Source organism: Dermacentor variabilis, chromosome 8 (genome assembly GCF_050947875.1).
Source record: "Dermacentor variabilis isolate Ectoservices chromosome 8, ASM5094787v1, whole genome shotgun sequence".
Taxonomy (NCBI): domain Eukaryota; kingdom Metazoa; phylum Arthropoda; class Arachnida; order Ixodida; family Ixodidae; genus Dermacentor; species Dermacentor variabilis.
In genome coordinates, this window is record NC_134575.1 from 64,325,808 (window position 1) to 64,352,577 (window position 26,770).

The window sequence follows — 26,770 nt, forward strand, 5'->3', positions numbered from 1 at the left end:
TGCTGATGACTGCGTTGTCTTTAGAACTATCACTAACAGTAATTACTACATTTATCTCCAAAATGACCTGAATAACATTACAGCCTGGCGTGATTACTGCTTAATCGTCCTAAACACAAATAAATGTAAATCTATGTCAATTTCCCGCAGCCGTCATCGACATGACTTTCTCTACACAATTAATGACATCCCAATCGAGACTCTAAACTCAATTAGGTTCCTAGGTATTACGATGATTTCAACTGGTGCTCGCATGTAACTAGCATCATATCTTGTGCTAACAAAACCTTGGGATTTCTGAAACGCAACTTCCGCAATACACCTCAATAGGTAAAATTACTAGCACATAAAACACTTGTTAGGCCAAAACTCGAATACACATCACCCATATGGCATCCTCACCAGATTTATCTCAGCAACGCATTAGAATCCATACAGAATGGTGCCGTAAGATACATTCAATCGTCATACTCATATAATATCAGCGTATCACCATTACAATTAGAGTCTGGTTTGGACACACTAGCGCACCGTCGCCGTATCACGAGCTTATCATTATTCCATAAATTCTACACCAGTTCGCTTCGCCACGCACCTAACATTTTACCACCTTCACACATATCGTTGCGTGCAGGCCACCCACTAAATGTTGCTCGCATTAGTGCACGCACTGTCACCTGTTCGTCATCATCTTTCATCGCACAGCTAAAGACTGGAACGGCCTTCCCCACCACGTCACCGCCTTCGCTACCTCATCTGCCTTCATGGAAAAAGTAACAAGTGTTCTTTTTGTAAAATAACATTGTGGCCAACCTCCTGTATTCTTGTACACCCACCCCTTATGCAATACCCCGCAAGGGGTCTTTAAGGTAATAAAATGAAATGAAATGAAACTCCCCTCTACACATAAGCAGAATGAAGTGTGACTGCGTTGTTTAGAAACCATGTCCTGACTACGTCCACTAGGGAGTTAGCAGCCTTCGTGATGATGCCAAGCAGGCTGGAAGCCGACAGAAATATTAAGGTAAATACGTGTATTAAGTGAGAACATAAAAGAAATGTTGTACAATCTTCTACCCTCATGCAAAAGGCTCAATTATCTGGGAATAGAAACCCAATAATACAGATCAACCAAGTTAAAAGAATCGTTTGCATCTACCAACGCTCGAGTATGCGTGTCTTAAATCTCACTTGTCAAAGTTAAGCTGCTATTCGGCGATGGCGAGTGCGGACCCACAGACTGCACGTAGGCGGCAACAGACTGTTACGAAAACACGGCGAACCGTCACAGGAATAAGAATGCACCAGAACATTTGAAAGCAAAGCTTGTCTCGTCCCTCCTTTAGCGCGGTTTTTCGTTAGTCATCTTTATATTCAGGGATATATTTTTGAATATGTAGAGAGCTTCGGCCACTGGGTATGTCCTGGTCGCTGTCTGGCCAAGTAGAAAACTTGGGTCCCTTGTTACGTACCCATTCTTGGACAATGCCCTCGAATGAATGTGCCAATTTGACACAAGGGATATGGAGTTTTAAACGTATTTAGATGCGTGTCGTACTTCTTTGTGCAATACGGCTATCACAAACATTATTCTTCATACAAGCATCTTACATCGTACTCGGCCTCATCCCGCTGATAGCTGAGCGCTGCTGCTGGTACCTCGCTAACTCAAGCTTACTTCACGTCACTGAAATTGCAACGTTGCCTGAGATTTGCATGTCTTTCTTTTCAAGATATTGACGCTGCACACAATTTCCATATGTCAGAGCCGCGAGCACTTTATAGAAGTAGGCATATCTTGTCTTTTACCTTAAAGCAATTTAGTGTTCATCAGAATTCGGATGTTCCCGCCGCCCTAGTGCTAAAGCAAGAACTGTTCCAAACGCGATAACTACCACCGCGTTATACAAAGATTTAGTTCTGAGTAATAAGTGATACATTAGGCCCACTGCTCATATTCCCTTCAGTAACGAATTACGAAGAACTGTCAATAAATGCATCAAATTTGCATACTTTATTGCCAAGATGCTGGAGATTCCACAGAAACCTAGTCAAGGTGGGATGAGAATGACCGGGTGCATTTTATAGAGACCCATCATAATTACATAGTAATTAAAAATGCATATATTCTACAGTCAGCCATGCTATGTTTCTTAATTAAAAATATTGAATCACCTACTCGAATTACATGCACAGGTTAATTATTGGGTGCCAGCATTACAAAAAGGCGAAAAAATATTTCGCAATAACTACCGCAACCTCCCATTACAAACGACCCGTCAACGACGGTTGTGCCTTCACCAAAGCGGTCATCTGAAGCAATGCATACAAAACCAGTCAGCTCTTGCTCATCAGCAGCGAGAACTCTTTGATCATGTCACTCAGAAGTGAAAGGGGTGCACTTTATAAGAGCAGAATCTTCGATTCACTGAAAATGTAATGTTCGATGTCTATTCCTTGCAACCACTGCACAGTTATGGCAAAAGTAAGTCGCGTCCACAAACGTGTACGCCGTGACTGAAGGGGATGTGCTCCTTGCACCGCTGACTTACACGGCATGTTACTACGATTTCAAAACAGAGTAGTAGCGCCCAGACCAGCACAGACAACCCTCTTTGATTCAGATTCGCGTCTTCTTCTTCCTCTGTATCGTGACAGCAAGAAATAAATCGTGGACGAGCCACTGTTTACTCCCATACAACGCTGAGTGAAAGCCTTGGAAATCTTGTGACTTAACTCTTGAAGCCAGCAATATTTTTATAACGCTGCTAAGTCTATAGAGGGCAATGCAGAGGCGAAAGTGTTTTCATTTACACCTATAACATGGCGCCACATGGCGTTTGTGATGCTTTGGCGGTGCGGGAATCTGAGAGAGCCTAATTCTTCCCTCCAACATTAATTTGATTCTACGCTCCAGCCCGGACGCTATGACAATATGCTCAAACACTTATATTCCGACATGTCAATAGATCTTAGCGGCGGCACGTGAACAGAGCTTTACAGCATAAAATTTTAGGTAACGTATCTACGTAAGACTAATATTGACACGTGTGCTTGTTTTTCTTTATCGGGCGACACGTTTCACCACCTAACGAATGTTATCGCAGAGCTCAGAACGCGCGTGCATGTATCGGAAGTTTCTGGAATGTTATCGACGCTTCCATCCGCTGTCTGTGACCGAACCTTGTGTAATCGGATCGCATGTGTGCGCGACGCGAATAATGTAGAACTTTGTGGAAGGCACGCGGGTCCCAGTTAGTAGTCTGGAACATTCGACGACTGATGTATAAAAGCCGGCACGCTTGACACGCTGATCGGATTTTCGACGATCGCCGACTGCGTTCGCCGCTGTCGCCGTTCTTTGAGTGAAACCCGGTTTTGAGGGCACAAGTTCGCCCTATACAACGTCAGCTTCCTCATTCCCAGTTTTGGCTGCTTTCTTCACCGTCACTACTACGGGACAATATAAACGTGCTCATCGAGGTAAAGAAAGAGCTCTAAGTGTGTAAACAAACTATTGGGAAACTTCTGTGTCTCTCACAGCTTCAATGGTTCTGACGCACAAATCATTCCTAAATGACTCGGCTTTTACTTTACTAGAGTACGTAAAATCATCAATGCAAGATGACTACGGATGGTGAAGCATCTGACATAAAGGTATTCTAAAATGGTGCGATAAAATGCAACGGTACACTTTGTGACGCTGGAATGATTGTACAATAAGCTCCGATAGGCCTCTTTTTCAGTTTCAAATAATATGCATACTTACCAAGGCTGTGTAAATTGTTCCCGCGAGGCCAATTGCGATGTTGGAATACAACAGCGGAACAGAGAGCACTGAAAACGGTACAAAAAATTGTAAATTATGACCATGCACCACTTGTACAGTACGCCGATTCGACGTTTTAATGGATGAACATTATAATTGGATAAAGTATTTTACACATGCTCTAATTTTGATTTGCCCATACAGGCACCAGCCGCGATTGAACTCTGAGCGCTCACGTAAACATCTGTATTTAGCCTTAAATTAGCAAACCAACTTACACGTTTTCAATTGATATGGTTAGATCTTCCGTTGGAAAAATTCCCGACATCTCCCGATCACAATGCGATTTATTCTGTTCAAAATAATAATAACGAAACGCGCGAAAATGAAAATTCTCTTTTTTTATTTTCAGCGCACCATGCCCATCAGCCGCGATAACAGGTTTTTACCACAGCCCTCCTTGGTGGAAAAATAATGTTGAATTAATATCTCGCTTTCAACCAGTCATTGACAAAAAAAGCAAAATAAGATAAAGGTCTCATATCAACAAAGATTCAAGCAAGAACATGCGGTATTCCACCCTCGCTTTTCGTGAGAGAATTTATTGCTGCGAGTTCCCGGTTGAGGTAGCTCGTTCTTCGGATTTCAGGCAAGAATACGGCCTAGCAGATAGTACAACGACCAAGAGAAAGAATATGAGGACCGACCAACCAGAAAGCCTATCAACAGTGCCTTACGAACAACAGATTTCAGATACGACTGGTGTGGTATCCGCATAAAACGGGAATATCCTGATATGCATTTTCCTTCCCACAGTTTGCAACCTGGCAAGCCAGGCCATTAAAGAAAGAAAAAGACACAAGACTAGCACTAATTTCTTTGATTAGGCTCGTCTTTCGTGCTGTCGCGTTATTCACGTTCCTCAAGAATACGAGGTCGTACCAAATCCTCAGATGGTATGATGAGGCCCTCCGACTGGCAGTATCCAGGTAAATGAAGGAAAATTCTCCGCTTGAGCATGATGCGACTTAGCGTGGAAGCTTGGGCTTGTTGGTGATTCTTTGGAAAAAGGACACGGCGGAAAACATACAGGGACACGACAGAGCGACACGCAAACAGCGAAACCGTTGTAAGTCAGCGCTCAGCGCGTGTTGCTCTCCCGTGTCCCTGTCTTTTTTGCGCTGTGCCGTTTTTCCATTCAGCATGATATAGCCAACTTTAGGAACACGATTTTTATTTATTTTTAAATCATATAATTGTGTTTTTGGAGTTACACACTAACAGCGAAGCATTGACGAAGACTGTGTATTCAATTTATGTGCCGCGGGTGTCTTGAAGCAGGCCTCTCTGTATGTGCACTTAGCTAATTGAAAAGACCTTTAGCAATTGCTAGAAAAGGTGTGAAGTTTAGGCTTTTGTTTAAGCAGAAATCAGAGGGTGTGATGAATAACTAGTACGTACTTGTAGCCAATCCAATCGCAGCACTATAGATTCCCACGGCGCCAAGTGTTTGCTGAAAATATGACATGGTTTCTGATTTCGGCACTGCTGCGTCTTGACAGAGTCTGCATGCAGTGCTTTCACAAGCATCGCCGGCCTCATTTGCTACCCCTCCCAGCTTACAACGAATGTAAAACTTCGGACCCAAGCTTAGCTGCTAAAAAGAAAAAAAAAACTACTTTAAATTGATTGCTCTTACGCTTAGGACGAAATAGACGATGCTCGCCGTGATTCCGACCTTGTTGTCGAAACGCATACGAAGATACTTCAAGTCATGGAAAAGAAAACGACGAAAAAAAGGTTAGTAAACACACTGCACGCCACCTGCATGCTGATGCAGTATTACACGGTGTGTCAAAGCTGGTGAAGCAACGACGGCAGAAATGGTGCAGCGATGAGACGGAGAACGACGTTGATTTCGCGGAAATCAGTACGTTTTCGGGGAACGACAATAAAAACAATCGGGTCACGTGTTCTAATGAGCGTGGCAGCGCCTCCTGGTAACGACTACGACCAGGTTTAGCGGCAGCTATTCTCTCGTACGGTGCTTACGTACTCCGCACACCCACCCCTTCGCTGCGCTACGTAGTACGAAAAGCGGTTTCTACGCCGAGGCATGACGACAAGTGTCAGGCGGTACTGGACGGCCTCGTCCCGTTCTTACGTTGCACCGTTTCTGCTGTTGCTGGCGGTGCTTCACTAGCTTTGACGCACTGCGTTATTAAATATATGTGTGAACATATCGCGAAAAGACAGAAACCACAGTAACTCACTATGCGAGTTTCTCCACAACTGCGAGCCTCGTATGTTAGCCTTACATCAAAAATCTGAGCGAGAGGTGTGGTTCTTGAGAAGGAAATTACGTACTGCATCGCCACGTGTCAAACTACATTGTTACAAGACACTAATAAGGCCATGCTTAGAGTTGGTCCATTTAATCTGCAGTCCACATCAGAAATATCTCATTAATAAAATACACCGCATATAAAACCTAGCAGTCAGATTTATAAACTCGGATTACTCAAGGCACTCTAATGCTTCAGTTTGCTCGCAGTTGCAAACCTTAACCCACTTTTGCGGAGAATGATAAGTTAACCACTGAAATTCATTCATCAAATATACCTTGGTCATTTCAACATAACACGTTCTGTTTACCTGCGAGACTCTTACAAGCACCCATCGAGACTAAATCATTCCAAAACAATCCGCCAGCAATTAAGTCATGTTAACGCTCATAAATACTTCTTTTTTTCGTTCGCTATCTTCCACTCGAACAACTTGCCTAACGATGTTGCGTGTTCTGATAACATTGACTATTTTATGAACTTAATTTAATGCATGGAATTTTCAACACGGTAAATAACTAATTTTGTGTACCTTCTACTACTGACCCATTTATTTGCCCCTTCCTGCTCTGGCCGTGACGGGCATGCAGTATGCCCAAATAAATAAAGTATAACAAAGCCACATATCCCAAGACAGTTTACAAAAACATCTGACCTCTCCTCCCCCCCCCCCCCATACAGAGCCACAGTTAATCAGCATGTAACAGCAAATGACTTAGGCGTCAAGCAACGACTAACATTTTTTGTTCTCAGTATCAGTTACGTGAGTGGTAAGATGTCCAACTCGACGGATATTACGATGTCTCCATTTACATATATTTATTTTTCTCAAAAGTGGAACAGTTTATAATTTGTGACTGGTGTTCAGTGGTGATTCAGGGGTTTTGTAATTTTTCGCCCCCATGAATTAAAGTGCACGTATACAGTGGTATTATGTAAACTGTAGCGCTCATGCTCTACTCATGTGTGACATGCTTACGTTCCCACTTGCAATATGGCAGCTATATATACTGCAGGGTAGCGTTCAATATACAATGTTCAACGACAACAATTATTAGGTAGAGTTTCACACCAACCCAGCATACTTATAGGGAGAGCCAGTTTATTGCGTTTCCTTCGCACTTGGTCTTGATTACGGTCGATAGGTTCACTCGACAAAGGACGCTGAGGTAGCTTTACGTTACGGAATGTGTGCAGGCGCGTTTCTAGAGGCCTAAATGCTTGTGGTTATGCGACACATGGGTCCGGCTGCTCAAAACTGGCGAAAACTTGGAAATCAGCCGCCTCACTCGGTGGTATTTATGTGGGCGTTATCAAGTCAGTCCGGCTAAAAAATTACCGCAAACTCGCACGCACGCAGTTCCTTCAGTGTCATTAGACAATTCTTGTACAGGGAAGCTTGACCACCCATTCCAAGTACGAGAAGCTAGAGTGTTCTATTTTTATAGAGAACCATACTGCGCAGGAAACAGGAGGCAGAAGAGAAGCAAATAAACGCAAGATGGATAAAACAATATCGCAGAAGGTTGAAGAGAACTACATTCTGGGCGTTTTCGTCGTCCTATGAAGCGTCTCCTTCGTCCTCGTTTCCCTGTCGCTCCGTAACAATGCAGTCGATACGAATTTACAAAAGATGAGGCTGCAATCGATACGTAATGTATAGTCTGATGTATATTATTCGCGTTGGCTTTCTCGGAGTGAGCAACGCCGACGTGAAGTAGCAATACGACAATAAAGATGTCCCATGCGTGCATACACGCGTAGCGTAAGGTGGCTCTGGACCTCCGTGATCGCGCATGCCGACGATTGTCCATCCTTCCGCACTTCCAATAAGTCACGAACCGAGAGATGGTTCCCATTTTCCTCGCAAGTTTCCACGATCCTCTTCGCCAACGTGCACTTCCTTGATACTTTAGCACATTCCAATTAGAAGAAATTAAATTGATTTTGTTACTGAGAAATACATACTAGCAAAAAATTACGCAAAGAGTAAAGAGCATCGACCATCACTTACATGACAACGTACATTTCACTGCCGCGCAATGTAATGCAAACTCTGTGAAGTGGCTCCGTGGCTATGCCATCGCGCTGATATGCATTGTCGCGGATCTGCTCCCGGCCCCGCGGCGTTTGCATTTCGGTGGGCGCGGAATGCAAAGACTGTCGTGTACCGCGCTTGGGGTGCACGTTAAAGTACTCCAGGCGGTTCAAGCGATTTCGAAGCACTCCCCTACAGCGTCCCTCCCAATACGCTCTACCCAGTTTCAAGTCATTAATAGCCACAATTTACTAATGTATTGCAAAGCCATGACAGCTAAACAACATTCAGGCGACCGAGCAAACCGTGATTTGAGTTTACAGATTGCGCGTCACATCATCATATATCACCCTCTCCCCCCCGCTCCCACGGTCCGCGCAAAGCACTTCGCCATATGACGGGAAGTCAAATCACATTTGGGATTTTTGCCTCCACCGCCTTTGAGCTTGACGGTTGCTCCGTCCGCACTTTCATCTTCTGTATAGTGCTAACGCTGGCTGTGAACTAACCCGACGCGCGACACGTGTAAAGTGACTGATGCGTCCGCGATCAAGTTCATCGAGAGAATTCAGCTTTACGGCAAGCGAGCGATTAAGCCATTTTACAAGTTGTAGAGGCCAGTTTTGACGTTGCACTCACCTGAAAGATCGATGCCACGCCGAGGCGATAGAGCAGCGGAACCATCACAACAACCGCAAAGGTAGTCGCCAGTGGAGTCCCCACCAAGATCCACAGCGCGTGGAACCCATGAGCGTAGTAGTGACCCACAAATCCGACCACGTTCATGCCATTCGCCACGGACGCCAGAACAGATACGGCCAGGGCTGCAGCCGGGAGACTGTGGCCTCCCAGGAAGGCTTCAAGTTCCGCGCCGGCCACGTTGCTACCACTGGACACCAGCTGAAGCGAAGAATGTTGATTGTAGTAGTCTCTTTTTTTTCCTTAAACATTTTGAAAATCGAATCATCATTTTTGTCTGAAATGTTCTCCTGGCCTCACTTATGCGTGCTGCGAGTTTTAGGGGAGCGTACAGAAGGCATACTGAGTGTGCGGGTATTTTATTGCGATAGCAATTATACGGACACACATGGGGAGTTTGTGCCGTCGCCGTGATGCTCTGTATACATCTATGTATATGTACGCTGTGCTTTTATCTATGCAACAAATGCAAGGTGGATGCTATATTACTTAAAAGACATAGTTGCTCTGACCACATTTATGGCCTTTACTGTATTATTAATCAGCATTTTTTCACAGTGCCGAGCGCTAACAACAGTCATAACACGTTCAATTCACAGCGCATGCCTTTTATCCTAAATCATATCAGACAAACGAAATGTGCAATACAAGATTAGTGTTGACAATCCGAAAGTGATTAACTTTCATCTGAATAAAAAATATAATTGAATTGGCGCCGCGATTTCGGCTCGATGTCATTACAGGACGGTGGTCAAAAGCCTTCAAAGGTCCCAGAAATTAGGGCGCGCGCACCCTCGTATGTTGCGCCGACGAGTAGTTGCCCCAGCCTATAGTTAGAACATCACCTGTTGAACTCCATCACAACGTTAAACCTTGCCAGCTCTGTAAATGCTTGGGCCTTCGGGTGAAGCTACAAATTCCTTACTGTTCATTCCTCTTGACTGCTTTGACTTTATTTTAAAATTTTCTTTATCCTTAAGAGAAAAATGTTGCCGTCAACACGATGCTGTGACTAAATCTCCTTTCGCACCTTCATTGTAACAAACAGGGAAAAACATACGAAGGCATCACAGGATGCATAGCGGCATCATAACCAAATGCTTTCTGGCTCTGTTGTTTGCGCTACCATTCCTATTGTACAGAAAGTGTAGCGTGCCGCGTAAGGTATATGACACAGAGTGGAATATAGTTCCAATTTCCGCCATAAGCTATCACACGACAGCCATTTTCGTGACTATTCCCCGAGAAGCAAGCCAAACAAAAGAAATGACCTGAGCCTGAAGGTATAATTTGGACAAACATTCGCAAGCACATGAATTTTGTTGCGAGGAGTATACTACCCAACCCAGTTTTCTTGAGCACGGCTACGTTGAATGCATAAGGTTCAAATTTGTCTGCTTCGCATCTTGTGTTAGCGCTTTGGGTATAGATATTTTCGCATAATGCTGACAACCATGTGCGCACATTGGTTTTCCGCCACAATCATGAAGGACCGACATGCGGACGGGCGCAGGACGTGCCTAGAACGGTTGTAGGCCGTGCGCGCTCTGCTACAGGTTTACCGTTCACATTGCTGAGTCGTTCTGACACGCACGTAACGTGTTTGACTCGTGGCACGGTCCTGCTAAGGGAAAGTATTGGTTCTCGCATCGGGATAGGTGTGATATATTTTGGAGTGCTCCCCGCTTGGTGACCTACGATGGCATCGTTGCCTGCTACAAAGCGATAGCGACGGCGGGGTAGGGGCCTTCACTGCAGAAGGTAAAACTTCTGTCGAGTCTGACGTCATTCCTGATTCCATGAGAGCAAACCGCACGCATAATGAGGAAGGAAATCGAGAAGCGTGGCATGCTGCGATATCTTGCGCACTACGCGATATCGCAATACCGCGCGATTATGATCTAGTACGGCCGAAGTGACCTCGCAAAAGCTAGAGTATTCGGCCACATTATCGGATCAGCTTGTCACTTACACCGTGGGCGGGCGTATAATCCTTAATTGGTTCAAGGAACGTGACTGGTGTCGCCTAGACGAATTTAGGCGAGCACCTCATTACGGCGGTGCACTGTAGGTAATTAGTGCGAATAACGAACCCTCTACGCCTTCCATTACATAGATTGTTGGCTGCTGAATGAAAGCTCCTGCAGTTAACTGTTTCAATTAGTTCAAGTCGAACGCACCACTGCATTTTGCGCACTTATGTACCCTTTACGGCCGGAGCTGTACACGCATACAAGCTACTTGAACGCAGCTGCAGGCACGCATGTCGCTCTTGAGTGAAGTAATGTTGTATTATTCTTGTTTGTTGTTAAAACATATATACATTTGACACAAAAGAAAAAAAGCGAGGAGCAGGCTGGCAACAGCCACCAAATGTTGTCTGGCTGTGTTGTCTGTACAGTAGCGTTCCTATTGTACAGAAAACCCTGCGCGTCACATTAGTTATATGACACAGAGTACAAAACCTGCATGCGGACGGTGGGGCAGGTAACCAGCTACTGGAACATACTCGTATCTTTCCCTCAGATTGGCGGCCGAAAACCAACGTCGCCAGAGTGCAGCGCAGGGTTATCAGCATTATGCAATTCCTTTACAGACGTTAAGCAAGGAAGACCCTTTCAGCAAAAAGGTCCACCTCAGCGTCAGCAATAGTTACCCTATTCAAATACATGCGAAATGCTCTCCTTTGACAAGCGCGCTGAAGCTATTTGAATGAAATGCGTTGTGTTTCGGAGAAATAGACTAATTCCACCGAGTGAAGAAAGCAGGATCTTTATTTGCAGTCTCAACTTTCCTACCAATATAGTCAAAAATCGGCCACTTAGAAAAACTGAAACACAAAGGTGACCAATCCCTCACCCAATACCACGGAGCAAGAAACATTTAGGAGAGGAAACTCTGCTGTTTGCGGCGACCAGAAAAGGTCACAGGCCTGCGGAGCCGCTATCGTGCTGGCGGCGCCTGGCGGCCTGGAAAGAAATTACCGCCGTTGAGAGCGCGCCGGTGCCCGGGCGCTGCATTTTTTTTTTCGCTGCGGCTTCTACGACGCGCCGCATGGCGCCGCCACTGTATATCGCCCCGTCGGCGCATACAACAATTGCGACCTGGTGCTATAACGTTAAACTATTCCGAACTTTTCTATTCCAATTCTGCTATCAGCCCTTCACGATTCCTCAAAAACTTTTTTCGAGCACTCCCACTCCACCTGTCTGTCACGCGACGTCACGAAAACCGCGATACCTCCCCATTTGATATAATGTGTACACACGGATTATGCAGGATTTGACAGAAAAAAAGAAAAACAGTTATTTCTGATTCGACCCCTTTTCGCCATTAGCCCTCGGCTATTGGTAAAAAGTTTTCGGGCCGCACCCACTTCGCCTGCCTGTCACGCGACGTCACAAAACCGCAAGAACTCACCGCGTCAAAGTGACGTGACCGCGATGAAGATGCATTAATATACCGAACAAAACTGAATTTTCTTCGGAATAGCCGCAGGATGCTCCGTTCCCAAAGGAATAGAAGATGGCTACCGCCGATCGCTCAGACCCTGGCTACTCGCACCTGCCGGAGAGCATGGGTGTATTTGCGAATAATAAAACTTCTTGCGTGGCTGTGTAACGTTTTCGAGCACTTTCGGCACGCTTATCCCCTCATTTTGCCGACTCTTCTTTGCTGAGGGTCCGTTTTAGCGTCATTCTTGAGTTTACGTTGCATGCCGCGGCGATTTTCGACCAGCCACCACAAGCTAAGTAAGGGAAAGCCGACCAATCGTAGACGCCGGCACCACCCTCTTCATCCGGTTATCGACTTTCAGTGCAGTGGCTCGGCCCCATCGAATCCCTCTCCACTTGAGCGTGCTCCTCGCCTTTCGTCAGCCAATTAGATACGACATGCCGCTCAGTGTAGGCAATGTTATTCGTTTTTCAAGCAAACAAAAGTGACCTCCTATGAACAAGGAGAGCTTTTGATAGGTCTGTTCGACAACCCTGCGGGTGACTGCTTGGTGCTTGCGTTGGTGATTACGCAAATTTGACGTCAGGAGAATGGAATATAAACATATTGGAATAGTTTTACGTTATAGGGCCCCTTATCTGGTCGCCCGCGCTCGCTCGCGCTGCCGGGAGTTTCACCTCCTAAATGTCTTACTCCGTGCCCAGTACTGAACCAGGTAAGCAGCACCTATTAAATCACTTAAAAACAGACAAATGAATGTGATATATAGGCCTAGACCTTCTGTAAAGCATTTATTATTCCTTCAAGAGTTTTTCAAATGTGCTACTCAAAAGTAACTAGTATATTGCGGTGTGCCTGTATTCTGCGTACAATAAATCAATTATGCTGTACATATCATCAAGTTTGTATGCTTTAGAGAATGGTTTAGAGAATGGCGTTTGTCAAAGGTGATTGAGTGACGAGGTCGCAAAATTAATAACCTAGTGTTTCTTCTTATTTTTATTGTTCTTTTTCTGGTGATGTTCAAAATTTTTTCCATAACGTTCATGGCCTACATTACAAATGTAGTTCATAAGATCGATGAATGTTTTACTTTATTAATGCGACATACTTTATCAAATTTGTTGCAGCAGATCACGACAAACACTATTTCTTCGTTCAAATACATATGGCACCGTCCGAGCTAATGCGTCCTTCTAAAGGGACACTAAACACAAATATTAAGTGAACCTATAGCGATAGGATAGTACTGGAGAATCTCTAAGGCGTCAATATTATCGCGAACAGAGCTTTAGTAGTCGGAAAACTGGGCTAAAAGCAGGGCACGATTAGAGCCTCACCCGGGACATTCAAGTACTTTCCCGGTCACGAAGACACTCCTCATTTAAATTCTGTCGCTGGTACTCAACCACTGGTTATAAAAACATCTCTGTATTGCAATGTAGGACGAAAAAAAAATCCTACTTGTCAAGTTCCGTCTCATTTCTAGAAAAACTGATTGACATTACCCTTGAAAACGACGCGGACGGCCGAAAGGTTTCGTTTTCGCTCGACTCTGCGCCGCCCGCGCTTTGGGGTTTAGTAGCGTCGTTCCACTTCACACAAAGTGCAAGTAACCCGCCGTGGTTGCTCAGTGGCTATGGTGTTGGGCTGCTGAGCACGAGGTCGCGGGATCGAATCCCGGCCACGGCGGCCGCATTTTCGATGGGGGCGAAATGCGAAAACACCCGTGTGCTTAGATTTAGGTGCACATTAAAGAACCCCAGGTGGTCAAAATTTCCGGAGTCCTCCACTACGGCGTGCCTCATAATCAGAAAGTGGTTTTGGCACGTAAAACCCCAAATATTATTATTATTATATTAAAGTGCAAGTATCAGATAATTCCACTCCCGCGTGATTTCGCGGTATGCCCGAAAGGTCCACGCTACTGGAATAAAAGCAGCTGCAGCCGCGAATCTACCGCTCTGTCATGGTTCGATTTCTCTAATGTTCGGGCGTTTGGCGCTTCGCGCAAAACACCGTACCGCCCTCTGTCGGGCGCCGTTTTACTTCCCAACGGTAGCGACGGGTGGTGATTGCGTGCGCAACGTCACCACTCCCCCGCGTAGGTGGCGGGAGACTTGAATTGCAGGAAAGGTGTGCTCGCAATTCTTGCAAAGGACTTACAGATGAAATTCTCTGGTAAACTAAGTATTTTCGTGGCACAAAACAAGCGTTGCGAGGTTTCTAGGATGGTACTTAAGCACTGCATGTCGAGTTGCTGTTTGCCTTTAGCGTGCCTTTAAAACAAAAGTCTCGGGCAGCCACGGTAGGCTAAAAGGTGAGAAGTTTGATATCCATTCCAGAAATAGTGATAGCGTAAGCTACGGAAAAATTTCATGAAAAGAATACTGGAAGGTAGCTGGGTTCTATGGCCTGGGTGCGACGACAGAGTCGCTGTTATGCCACAACAGCAATGATGCATACTGCATGGCTTTACCTTTATTATAAACGTACTTTACGGGCTTTTTTTTTTTGCGGTTCTCCGTGACACTCAATTTGCATCTCAATTATCTTACCTAAGCATAACTACAGCAATGCTTCGGAAACAAGAAAAGAAACGTGAGCAGAAGCATTTCACACTGCCCATACTTCTCTAGCATAGTTTATTCCTGCTGCTTTTGTACGATGACCATACCAAATATAGCGCACTCAACGATGCTGCCTCAACGACGTGGTGCCTGCGAACGCATCCCTGGTATTCGGCAGCAAAGCGCGTCCCTTACCACAGTTTTCCCTGTCTCTCCCTCCACCTCTCCGTTTCTCTCTTTACTCAGTAAACGAGTCGCGATGCCAGCGAGTGTAGTGACGTGTTAATCCATGCCGAGAATGCGTTATCCCCTCTCCCGCGTCTGGATCTCGCATTGCGTCGTTGCTGCATAGCTGCGCGATCCGTAGGCGTGGAGTTTTGTAAAAACACTGCGCACACTTGCCTCCGACAGCGTCAGGAGCACTGAACGTAGTTCCCTAACTTGCGTATACTTAATTGCAGCATGCTTTTCACGTCTTTGCTCCAACAAACAGATCATGTAGCCAGCAGCTTCGACTCTATTGGCGAAGCTACGAGAACTCTTTGGGATGCAGTCCAGACTGCCTTTCCAAACGTCCCGCGTAATACGCCGCTTCGATTTCGTTTAGTAAAGAAAAGCCCAGCTCTCCCCTCGGGCCTTTCTCTATGACGCAAGCAACTGCGCGCATTATATAAGAATGAAGGCATAAGCCAGTTTGCTTTGCTATCATGGATAGCTTACGCAATCGGAGCACACTCTATATAAGGAAGTAAATCATTGCGATCACGCTGTCATTTAAATATACATTCATTGACTGAAGTCACATGTCCCTTGTATTAAAAAAAGACATGCTCAAAATAGGGAACCCGCCGTGGTTGCTCAGTGGCTATGGTGTTGGGCTGCTGAGCACGAGGTCGCGGCGTCGAATCCCGGCCACGGCGGCCGCATTTTGATGGGGGCGAAATGCGAAAACACCCGTGTGCTTAGATTTAGGTGCACGTTAAAGAACCCCAGGTGGTCAAAATTTCCAGAATCCTCCACTATGGCGTGCCTCATAATCAGAAAGTGGTTTTGGCACGTAAAATGCCAAATGCTATTATTATTATTCAAAATAGGGAGAATATGCGGAAAACAATAGGATGACCACTCGTACTATTTCGTGCTCGTCTTTTCGTTATTTTGGTAATTATTGTGTTATTAACTTATTTTGTTGTTGATAATCTGCTCAGGTGGCAGATTTCATGCTGAATATTCATTATTAAGCTTTGCTTTGATACGGCTGGAGGACTTACCTTCTGCCGCCGCCTGGAAAACGAGAAGTATATGCCTACGATGTAACCCACAGCTGTCAGCACGCCGAATACGACACAGTCGGCGGTGTCCAAAGTTTTTTGTGAGGACATGCTTCTTGGGTGTTGTGGTGACGTTTTTCTTGATGTTCGGTGGGATCGATCTGCTGTTCGTGAGAGATAGAAAGAGAGCGGGCAGGAAATTAGAAAATCACATGGAAAAAGACCGCTAATGGGACACACAGAGGACGGGAACATAAGCGCTTACTCAAAAATAGTTTATTATTATTATTATTATTATTATTATTATTATTATTATTATTATTATTATTATTATTATTATTATTATTATTATTATTATACAAACACAACCGGGATAGATGGACCAATAAGAAGAGAAATAAAAAGAAAGTTCCACGTAAGCTTAATAATATTTATCAAACTATTCAGGTAATACGACACGTGGTTTACGACACGTGGTCGTTTAAAACGCTCACAACATGTTCCCGACGTTAACAGTAGATCAGATCGACTAGTGCAACAACGAAAAAGCAAACATTTTCTTCCTCCTTGGTGGCTTAGTGGCCATGGCGTTGCGCTGCTCAATAACGCGGCAGCGTCAACCCCTGTCAAAAAAAAAGCGTTCGGGAATGGTGCATTATAGTATAGGTTCGCTTAAAGAAACTCTAGGCGGTGACACAATCTCGGCGTGCCCCTCATAATCAGGTGGTACTGTCGGCGCTGAAGGCCCCATATGTAATTTATCGTGAACACTTCCACGTTAAACACCTTGTATGGAGCATTTAAAGCGTAATTTACTGAGCGCACGAACACAGGAGAATAACAAAGTGACGTTTCACGGGCACAACATGTGATACGAAATGACACTCGCGTTTACGTGTCACTAAATAAGACATGACTGTGTGTTTGTTACGGCAGGTTTCAAACTCGCATACTCATTTTTCAGATATTCATCATCATGATCCCCCTGAGTCTGTCTTATGTCTACTGAAGAACGAAGGCCTCTCCAAGCGACGTGGAATTAATGCATTCTTGCTTCATCTAGCTACATTCACTACAAACCGATTTCCAAATGTCATTACAGTATACCTAATTTACTGGCACCCTTGACTAAGGTTTTTTTTTTCCATTGGCATACATCGTGACACTCTGCAGGGCCATCGGTTATCTGCTTTTCTCATTAGACGACCTCCTCACTTTCATTTACTCTCCTAAGTTCGAGTAAATTGTCAGTTGCACCCAGTGGAACTCTATACGGAACTCGTTTTCCTGTATATTGAAGTTATGCTTATCCTTTACATTTGCCGCTATCAATTGTTGCGCTCCCTTTACCTTACATATGGTAGAACGCAATGAGTGTAATATTTTTTCTTTCAGCTCTGACGGTAGTTTTCCTGTAATCAATTCGTATTGAGCCCAATCAATGTGCATTTGCCTGAAACGTTCTTTCTTTCTGACAGTCTAGAATCAGTAATGTTTATTTGACTTCAAGAAAAATTATAAGACTCACCGTGCTTACGGGGAGAAGCTCGAATAAAACGCCAAACTTGAGCCAATGCTTTTCAAAAAATACACCATTGTGTTAACCGCAAAAAAAGGTTTTCGATATCAGTTGTGAATAATCACTACCATTGAATTTACTTCCTTATCTTCTTAATAGATCCAACTGAATCAATCTTAATAAATACACATCTTGGAGTGCGGCAGTATCCGCGTCGCTTCTCTATGAGGAAGACATTATTACATATACCTTTGGGCATGTAAATGACTAAGGAAGCCTAGAGATTTACATTGCCGATTAAAGTACTTGTTTCTACACTCACATGATTGATGGTCCCACGAGCACAGTACACAGCCGGTTTTATGTTGAACATTCGGGTCGACTCCTTCAGCGTCATGCCACTATGAGGCCACTATGAGGGACTCTAGTAAAATTCTACTGCGGACCAGTCATCATTTCTCTCGAGTTTGGAAACGTCGACAGGAACACTGCAAAGACCCCACGCTGGTAATCTATGCTAGCGAGTGTTTCCCACAGGACGCGGACGTATTTTTCTATGGCATGTGAATCAGCTTGTGTTGGGTGGGACACGTCAACAGCGCTCTTATCGAGCAAGAGCTTCCTAGTAATAAAAGGCTTAAAATGATATCGCCACACAGACATTCTCCGGAAGGCCACCATTTGTAGTCGGTTGTTTGTTGCCCCCGAACTCCGGCGTAAGGCAGGACGGAACATAGCCGCTATTATTCATGACTCCGAAGGGAAGTTGCATTTTCCGCGTGTCAAGCAGAGGCACTTGTGAACGATTACTTTTATTATTATATTATTATATAATAATAATATAATATAATAATTATATTATATTATATTATATTATATTATAGATTACTTTTATAAATAAATAAAAATAAAAATAAAAGTCTGCTGTAAATCGCGCCCACGCGTCAGCGACACGCAGCCTTTCGCGATCTCCCGATTAGCGACGCCGTCGTGCACACTTCGCTCAGTTTGGAACGTACTGCACGAGACAGATTGTCTGCGCCAGCCAATGTAACGCGAAATGAAAACACGTGTAGAGCGGCGCTGAAATTTTGCATTCGGGAGTATCATAATCGTCGGTGGATGTTTTTAGCGCTCGAATGCCCTTCACATTCACTGGCAGTCAGCCATATGCTGGGACCATAGTCAGTCCGTGAAAAGTAGAGCTGTTCCATAAATGCTCATCGTGATTTTCTTAGTGGACGCTAACCTCATGGAAAGCCCGTAAACGACATTACTACATCTGCTCATGCAGCGCTTTGGCGAGCAAACGGCGCGTATAGTGCCTCCATGCACGCTCACAGAACTATCGGGTCTGCCAAATGCGCTGACAAGGACAAGTTAAAATAATGTCGCTATCATCTGGAGATACCTGGAGACCAGAAAATGCGTTGCCCCTCATTTGATTTTTCAAAAATTTTACCTGCAGAAAATTTCCAAAATAGGTGTTTTTAGAGTTTGTAATCGTAATATGGCCTGCTAAGCTCTAGACTTCTTTTTCCTCCTAATGTGAGCTAGAATATCGGCTACTACCCCCTTTTGCTGTCTGATCGGCTACAACCCCTTTTTGATGCTGCACGCAGTACGCAAGCAAAAATAAAAGTGAAAGCAAAGAAGAAAATGTGAGCGAGCCATACACACAAACACAAGTCACAAGCACACAAAAAGCGGCACATTGAGGGCATCCAGACCACAAGAATGTCCAGTGCTTGGCAGAATCTACACCACATGGGCGGAGAGGGACGCAAACAATTCTATACATGTATACATATTTCTTGTGTGCATAATTCGTGTATACATATCCATATTTACGAACAAACCTCAGCATGGAAAGGACAACACGAGAATGACATTATTACGTTCAAAAATAAAAAAACGCGGGACAAGAACAGTGTAAAACAAACGGATGAAGTAATGTCGTTTACGGGCTTTCCATGAGGTTAGCGTCCACTAAGAAAATCACGATGAGCATTTATGGAACAGCTCTACTTTTCACGGACTGACTATGGTCCCAGCATATGGCTGACTGCCAGTGAATGTGAAGGGCATTCGAGCGCTAAAAACATCCACCGACGATTATGATACTCCCGAATGCAAAATTTCAGCGCCGCTCTACACGTGTTTTCATTTCGCGTTACATTGGCTGGCGCAGACAATCTGTCTCGTGCAGTACGTTCCAAACTGAGCGAAGTGTGCACGACGGCGTCGCTAATCGGGAGATCGCGAAAGGCTGCGTGTCGCTGACGCGTGGGCGCGATTTACAGCAGCCGCCATAGACAGACATCTGCTCATGCAGCGCTTTGGCGAGCAAACGGCGCGTATAGTGCCTCCATGCACGCGTCCCCGCGAACGGAGCGGAGGCGAGCGAGAGCGCGCTACTCTAGCGCCATCTCCAAGCATCGTCGCCGTAGTCTGTCTTGCACGGCATGGAGGAAGGAAAAAACTAGGGGGGAGCGTCACGTCATTCTGCTAGCCTCGGGAAGCCAACCTCCACTGAAGCCGCTCCTCTCACTCGCCGCGGCCTTGTGCGCGAAGCCTTTAGGGTAGGAATAAGCCCACTTTGTTGCCGGACCATTCGTGCTTGTTTGGTTCGAGTTATCGAATAGTGGCTTAGTGGCGCCTGCCGTCAAAGGCACGGAGGCGCGTACGAAGTACAAGGCGTAAAAATGTAACATGCTTAGTAAAATGTTCCGTTATGCATATTTTGTTATGAAATAAATAAATATCATTACCCTGCACTCTAACCGCCGAAGTCGTCCCCTTTCCTTGAGATGTACGTGCACCATTTTGTAAGATTGTGTGATGCGGCCTCCTTACGCTGTTCAGGTGTGCCTATTGAGTTCTCGCCGGTCTCTTAAGAGGTAGAAGAAATTGAGCAGTACGATCGCGTCGGCTTGGACCTTCTGCCATAACAGTGGCCTTCAAATGTGGTCACAAGATGGGCACAAGATGGCACAGTTCTTTTTCGCACGGAAAAGCAGTCGCTGCGGATCCTGGATACTCGCTTGAGCGCCTGCACATGTTTTCAGGGTCGAAAGACATTATATTGCTTCCCAGAAGATGCCCCCAAACACGACGAATCGCTGTCGATGATGATGATGGTGAAAAACGTTTATTTGCTCTATTTTGCAGTGATTTTTGCGGCTTCAGATGGAGTCTTCCATATTCTCTCCAGGGTCGGTTCCCCTAGTCCAGGGCTCCGCTGAGGGTAGCTGCCCTGCGTGCACGCCTTCACACCTTTGCAGAGCGAGAGGCTTCCCCGTTTCACTGAAACCGTCACTGAACGCGATAAGTCGTCCTTTAGGTGGTCGTGGGGAGTTGTTGGGCATAATACCGTCGCCTTCGTTCACTACAGCATTGCCTGTCTGCTGCTTGCTTAAGCGGGGTGCCGCGTCGTGAATCGGTGCTTTACTTGACTGACATAATACAGACTCAACTGCTTCACACACTTCAATACCTTTACTCAACATCGGCGTGCGTTTGCTACGCCGACTATGTGCGCATATTCCAAAACCCCCGCAGCAGACAGAACCAAAGCGAGCCGACCAAAGCTACCACTTGCATATATCGTGAGAGCCTATTTACCATGATCCAATTCCTCTGAATTTTTTATGGCAACTTCAAAATTGGCACGTGACGCTCCCTCCTACTGTTTTCCTTGTTTCATGTGGCACTTCTCACGCTCTGGCCTTATCCTCCTCCATCGCTTTCCACCTCATTCTTCCGCTTCAACCTCCTCCTCTGGTTTCCTCATCGCACTATCTTCAGTCTCGCCGTCTTTTATCGCCCCACCGCGCTCCTCGATCGCTCTCATCTTTCGCTGTGCTCGTTCGCTCGGCTATGAAACACGACGCCGACGCTCGCCGCAGGAACGGGCGCCTAAGAGTTGTGCGCTAATAGGCGAATGCATGGCTGGTCAAATTGATGATTTATGTTTCAGGAGTGAATGTTTGTTGCTATGTTACTGTTGGTCGTTACTGCTACTTCTTCTGCTGCTAGCGCCGTCACTATGGCGCAGAAAAAAAAACATTGCGAGCTCTGCTTTCATTCCGCAGAAAATTTCTTCGCCTGCATTATTCATTTGTCTAGCAATTGTCACTCATAATGCACAAGTTCCGTCTCCGTGACTGCAGCCATTGCGTCTGGGAGGTGTATATCTCAAGGCGCTACCATTATAACGCTTGGCACACGAAAATTAATTGTACGATCTCGGCGTCATATAAGTAATGAAGCGCTAACCAATACAGCGGCCTTCATCGCCTGTGTCCTAGATTTCGCGATTTCGAATGCGACAGTCGATTTCTGAGCGCTAAGTACCACGAGGTGCCACCGTCTTAAAAGTGATTGCTTCAGTATTAGTTAGAAAGCACTTGATGCTGCTTTTTATACACTTCTTTGTCCAAATGCCTTGCACAAGCTTAAAACATTTTGTTACGAATTATATCTTTTGAATGACCTTTTTGTCAGCGCAAGATATTTCATTGCAACCGCCTCACCTAACAGCAACGCGACCTTCACCACAGCTATAGTTGCTATGGCGATGAGCTTCTGAGCTCAAGACCACAAGGGGCTTAACCCTATGGTGTGCCTGAATATGAGATCCTAGCTTTCGTACGTACACCCCCGATTTCATTTAACAACGTGCACATGTCAAGGAGAATTTTTTTTCCAAGTGAGAAATATCGCCGTCGTCTTTGTGACATCGCGGCGATACATGTCACAGTGTTCATTCGCCTCAACAGCTGTCTGCATAGAGGCATAACTTGTGTGCGGTGTACTGCATAAACAACAAAACCGCGTGACATAACACTGGGGCCTTTTCGCGGCATAACGATTAACGATGCATAAGATTACATATTGCGCAAGATGAAGCAAACACGCTTGTGTTATTACCAGCCATATCTTTGTAACATTTATTTACCAGAAATTCAATTAAATTTTTTTACCTATAATACTAGAAGGGTGATGTTTGCAGCTTAAAAATCGGCATGAAATCGTCCACTAACCGTCACATTTGACAGGCAGCTGTACAATATTGCCAAAATATCACGCAAGATTAACATTTGACATAAGAATATATATGAGACAATCGAAAACGTACATATTCTGAAGTTTACGTGCCATATGAGCAAAGTTCAGCAAAAAATGAGAACGAAAAGATAAAGAAAGAAAAAGAAACAATAAAGAAACGATATGAAAAAAATTCAGTCATCAGGCAATAAGGGTTGAGTATCTTGTGTAGTATAAGGAAATGATAGATAAACTAAACACAGTTGAAGAGTAAAACAAAATTCATAAAACCCCTAGCTAGGTTACATGCACAACACGTAAACAAGCTAGATATAAAAGCGGGACCAGTACGGTACATATACAACACAGGTTACTTATTTAGTAGACGTGGTAGCTGCAAGCACAATCTTCGATCACCACAATGGGTTCTTCACGGTGGAACCTCCAAAATGTTGTCACATCGAGTTTACGGTGTTTCTTGGTTATGTGTTGAACAGGCAATTTAAGGTGTGAATTGTATTTTTGATATAAAGTTTCCGAGTCCTTAATGAGAGTGCGCTCGTAAATGTCAGGAAGGGAAATAAAATTGCATGTGCTGACAAACATGTCAGCAACCGCAGAAGAAGCGCACGCAAGGTGCGAACAACTGCCACGCACGGTTCTAGCGATGTTTGAAAGAAACGCTAATCCCTGCGAGCTTAAATGTTTGTTCATAAGTGATGCCAAATCCTTCGATCGTGGCGTAGTTACTGAGGATCTCGTTCATGATACCGGATTGAACGCTATGAGATAGTGCGCCAATGGAATAGTAAAGAGCCAGCTAGGCCAGCTGTGGACTTTCTGGCACAGTTACCAAGGGACTGCAAGGTAACTCTTGCAGAAGAAATCTATAGTCACACGGAATAGTTAGACAAGAGCACAAGTGCAGAGTTCAATCGATCAGAAAAATGCGCTAAAGCTCAATGTAGGCAGGGCAGTGCAGTTGTTGGCAGCTCCCAGGTGTGCGAGCTGTGTTGCGCAAAATAAAGCTGCAGTGTACCGAAGTATTTTTGAGCTCTCCGTCAGTGAAGGCAGCAGTAAGACGAATGATCTACAACGAAATCATTCATAATGTGCGGTTGAAACGGAACTCATGATCGACGAGATGAGTTCTGGTCAGCACGAGATTCGAGCGAAGGGCTCGGAAATGAGCACCAGAAGCGTACTTGGAAAAAGCGGCTTCACGAAATCGGGACTGCGGCAGAGAAGGTAAAGCGGCGAATAAAGCGAAAGGCGCTACACACCGGCAGGAGCCAAGTCAAAGGGTTCGTTGCTTCGAATGTTTCCAGTCAGACAAAAGCAAGCCGACAGTTGTGTCCCCCCTCCACCCCCCCAGCTCGATTCTTTTCGAGGTGCACTATGTATGACGCAGGCGAGAGAGGCGGTAAAGCGCCGCGAAGTTGTCATACGAGGCAGCGAAAGCGCAGTACGAGGCCCAGAAGGCGTACTGGCAGTATGTAATGTGTCGGAGGGCTGCGGCAAGGGGAATGGCCCACGTGCCCTTTGTATTCCCTGGTTGACGAGAGGATCTTTCCGACCACGCCTGCATCAAGCATGGTTTAAAGGTGTGCCGCAGCCGTGGGCTGTTCAGAACGAAAACCGGCGATGCAGGTGTCTCAGAAACAAGTTTGTTTCTTTATTTTGACTGTCCTGAAGTGTGCTCAAGCGTGTGTGCTCAGACATTTATTGTACTCTACATGGTGTGGGCTCCCATATCTATAGCCAGTGCAAATATCTAAAATGAACCTTTTTCTTTCGCTCCTACTCCCAGGCGTACACAGTCCTGTGCTTAAAGAATGGCCGACGTGAACGCGACCCCGAGGCGCAACACTTCACACTTTCTAGTACAGAATAACATAGTTTCGAAAGTATATAAGCGACTGGAGATAATTTAGTTGCTGTAGCTTCTACGTGAGGATCCAATGACATATGCTCTTTGAAAAGAACCCCTAATGCTTAAGTGCATGTAGAAGTTCAATATATAAATATTCAAACTTCAATACAGGTTGATCAATTGTACCATTCTTGGGTCTAAAAAGAACAGTCTTCACCTCATCAGCCTCTGCAACAAGAAAGCTTGCGATAGGTTCGACTGAAAATTTCGTTAGTACTTTGTTTGCTTCAGGAAATGCGTCATTTGGATTTCTCGCTGTAAGGAAGTGCTTCAGGAAGTGCTGTGATCAATTCTAACGCGATCACTACTTATAAACAAAATAATAAACATCCCAGAATGTTTCCTTGTGACACTCTTGATTATAAGGCTCCTAAATTGCAAGATTAGTTGTTGGCAATCACTTTCTCCTGGCCGTAATAAAGGTAAGATTCAATAAATTCTAAAAATAAACAACGGAAAACATAGTGGCTGAGATTCTTGGTTGATTTTCATGGTTAGTTAGATTGAAGGCTTTCAATTAATCAGTGAAGACACCCAACACATTTAGCTCAAGTTCAAATGTGTACAATGTTATTTCCTTTGGATTCAAAAGAGCATGCTCATTCGAGAGACTTTTCCGAAAACCACACTGCGAGGGTGTTAATATGTTATACCAGTGTCACACGGCCGCTTTCGATAGCGAGCAAGCCTGATACGGATCGAATTTCTCGATTGCGATTGGTTCCCATGTGCAGGCTGCGTAGTATTTTTAACAAGCTAGATCACTTCCATGTTTGCAATCCAGGCCTTCCACCCTGCATTGGTCACGATTTTTTCCGGAGGCATAATTTCTTATGACATGTTGCTGTTTCTAAAGTACTTTGCCGACAACAAAAGCTGGCTTACTTATGAGTATTTCAACTACCATATAATGAATTTCAAATACAAAGGAGCAGATGCACACAGTAAACCCTGTGAAGTGAACGCACGCAGCAACAAGTTAGGTGGCGAAGCTGTAAGAACATGGGTCTTGTTTCCTCTACTGCCTGCCATGACTGGCCATGGGATTCAAAGCGTAAATGATCCAGTATGGAGATACATCTTTCAATTGGGGGAAAATAGTAGACCTTCTCTATGCGCCTGAAATCACAGAAGGGGAATCAGCCTACTGGAGTATTATTATTCATAAGTACTTGCAGGACAGATGGGAACTGTTTCCCTCGGAGCCTTTGGAGCCGAAGCACCACTACATGCTTCATTATGCGAGCATGCAGATTCATTTTGTGCTCGTGATAAATGTGTGCACCCTCAAATTTGAGAGTAAGCACTCCTTCAAAAATTTTGTGCGATCCTCAGAGAATTTTAAAGCAGTTGCTAAAACTCTTGCAGAGAAACACCAGCTGTTGCAAGCATTCTTGCGTAGTGAAACATTTTTTGGACCAAATGTCTCTTTTTAATCTGCTATTTCATTTGTGCTGGAGACTATAGCGTCAATGTTGAGGCTTCGTTTGCCCAGTTCAACCTGGAGCCAGTGAGTTCTATAGCAAGTCGGTCAATTGTTTGGAAGGTCACGGACTACACTGTTGGCGATTTTGTAGTATTGAATTTATACAAAGAGCTATGCTTAGGGCAAATCTCCCTATTTGTTGTGAAAAACGGAGCTGCGTTTTTGTTGCTGTCAAGGTGTTTTAGACCAACTTTTTGCCGCATTTTCATTAGTATACGCTTCGAGAGACCAGCACTTGCAGTGCATTACCTATTAGTGACCTTGCTGACTACCCCTCACTTCCTGCTTATGATATCCGCGCACAGAAGATCATCGTGTTGAAGCACATGATTCACAGTCACCATGGAGGCAGTGCTTGTGCAAGTGGCGAATGCTCTTCCGAACTTGAGTGCTGAAGTTCTGCAGAACATCATGAGCAAGCTGTTGGACCTCGGTGTAGAGTCGTGTGGTGACCTTTGTTTGCTCACTGAACAAGACATACGTGACGTGGCATGCCTATACAAGCATAGAAGCACATCACCTACTTCAGAAATAAAGGTCGCATAAGTTTTGTGTATTTCTGAATCGAAAGCGTGGTCCTAAAATATGAGAATAAAAATTGCAGGCGAGCTTATTAGGCTCGCCTAAGATATGTA

The 26,770-nt window shown here is 44.9% G+C and overlaps 1 protein-coding gene across 8 annotated transcripts in view; it reads right to left on the minus strand.

Annotated features, from left to right (window-relative positions):
* The window catches only part of LOC142590283 (putative sodium-dependent multivitamin transporter), a 118,102-nt gene that overhangs the window by 18,085 nt on the left and 73,247 nt on the right, over nt 1-26,770 (minus strand). For 6 of the 8 annotated variants that reach the window (XM_075702277.1, XM_075702275.1, XM_075702274.1 and 3 more), the window contains 5 exons: nt 16,149-16,312; nt 8,792-9,052; nt 5,469-5,534; nt 5,231-5,282; nt 3,770-3,837 (listed from right to left, as the gene is read on the minus strand). In XM_075702277.1, the coding sequence (XP_075558392.1) occupies nt 3,770-3,837; nt 5,231-5,282; nt 5,469-5,534; nt 8,792-9,052; nt 16,149-16,312 (611 nt within the window). The remainder of the gene's footprint in view (nt 1-3,769; nt 3,838-5,230; nt 5,283-5,468; nt 5,535-8,791; nt 9,053-16,148; nt 16,313-26,770) is intronic. The other 2 variants (XM_075702282.1, XM_075702280.1) reach the window with 1 other exon arrangement.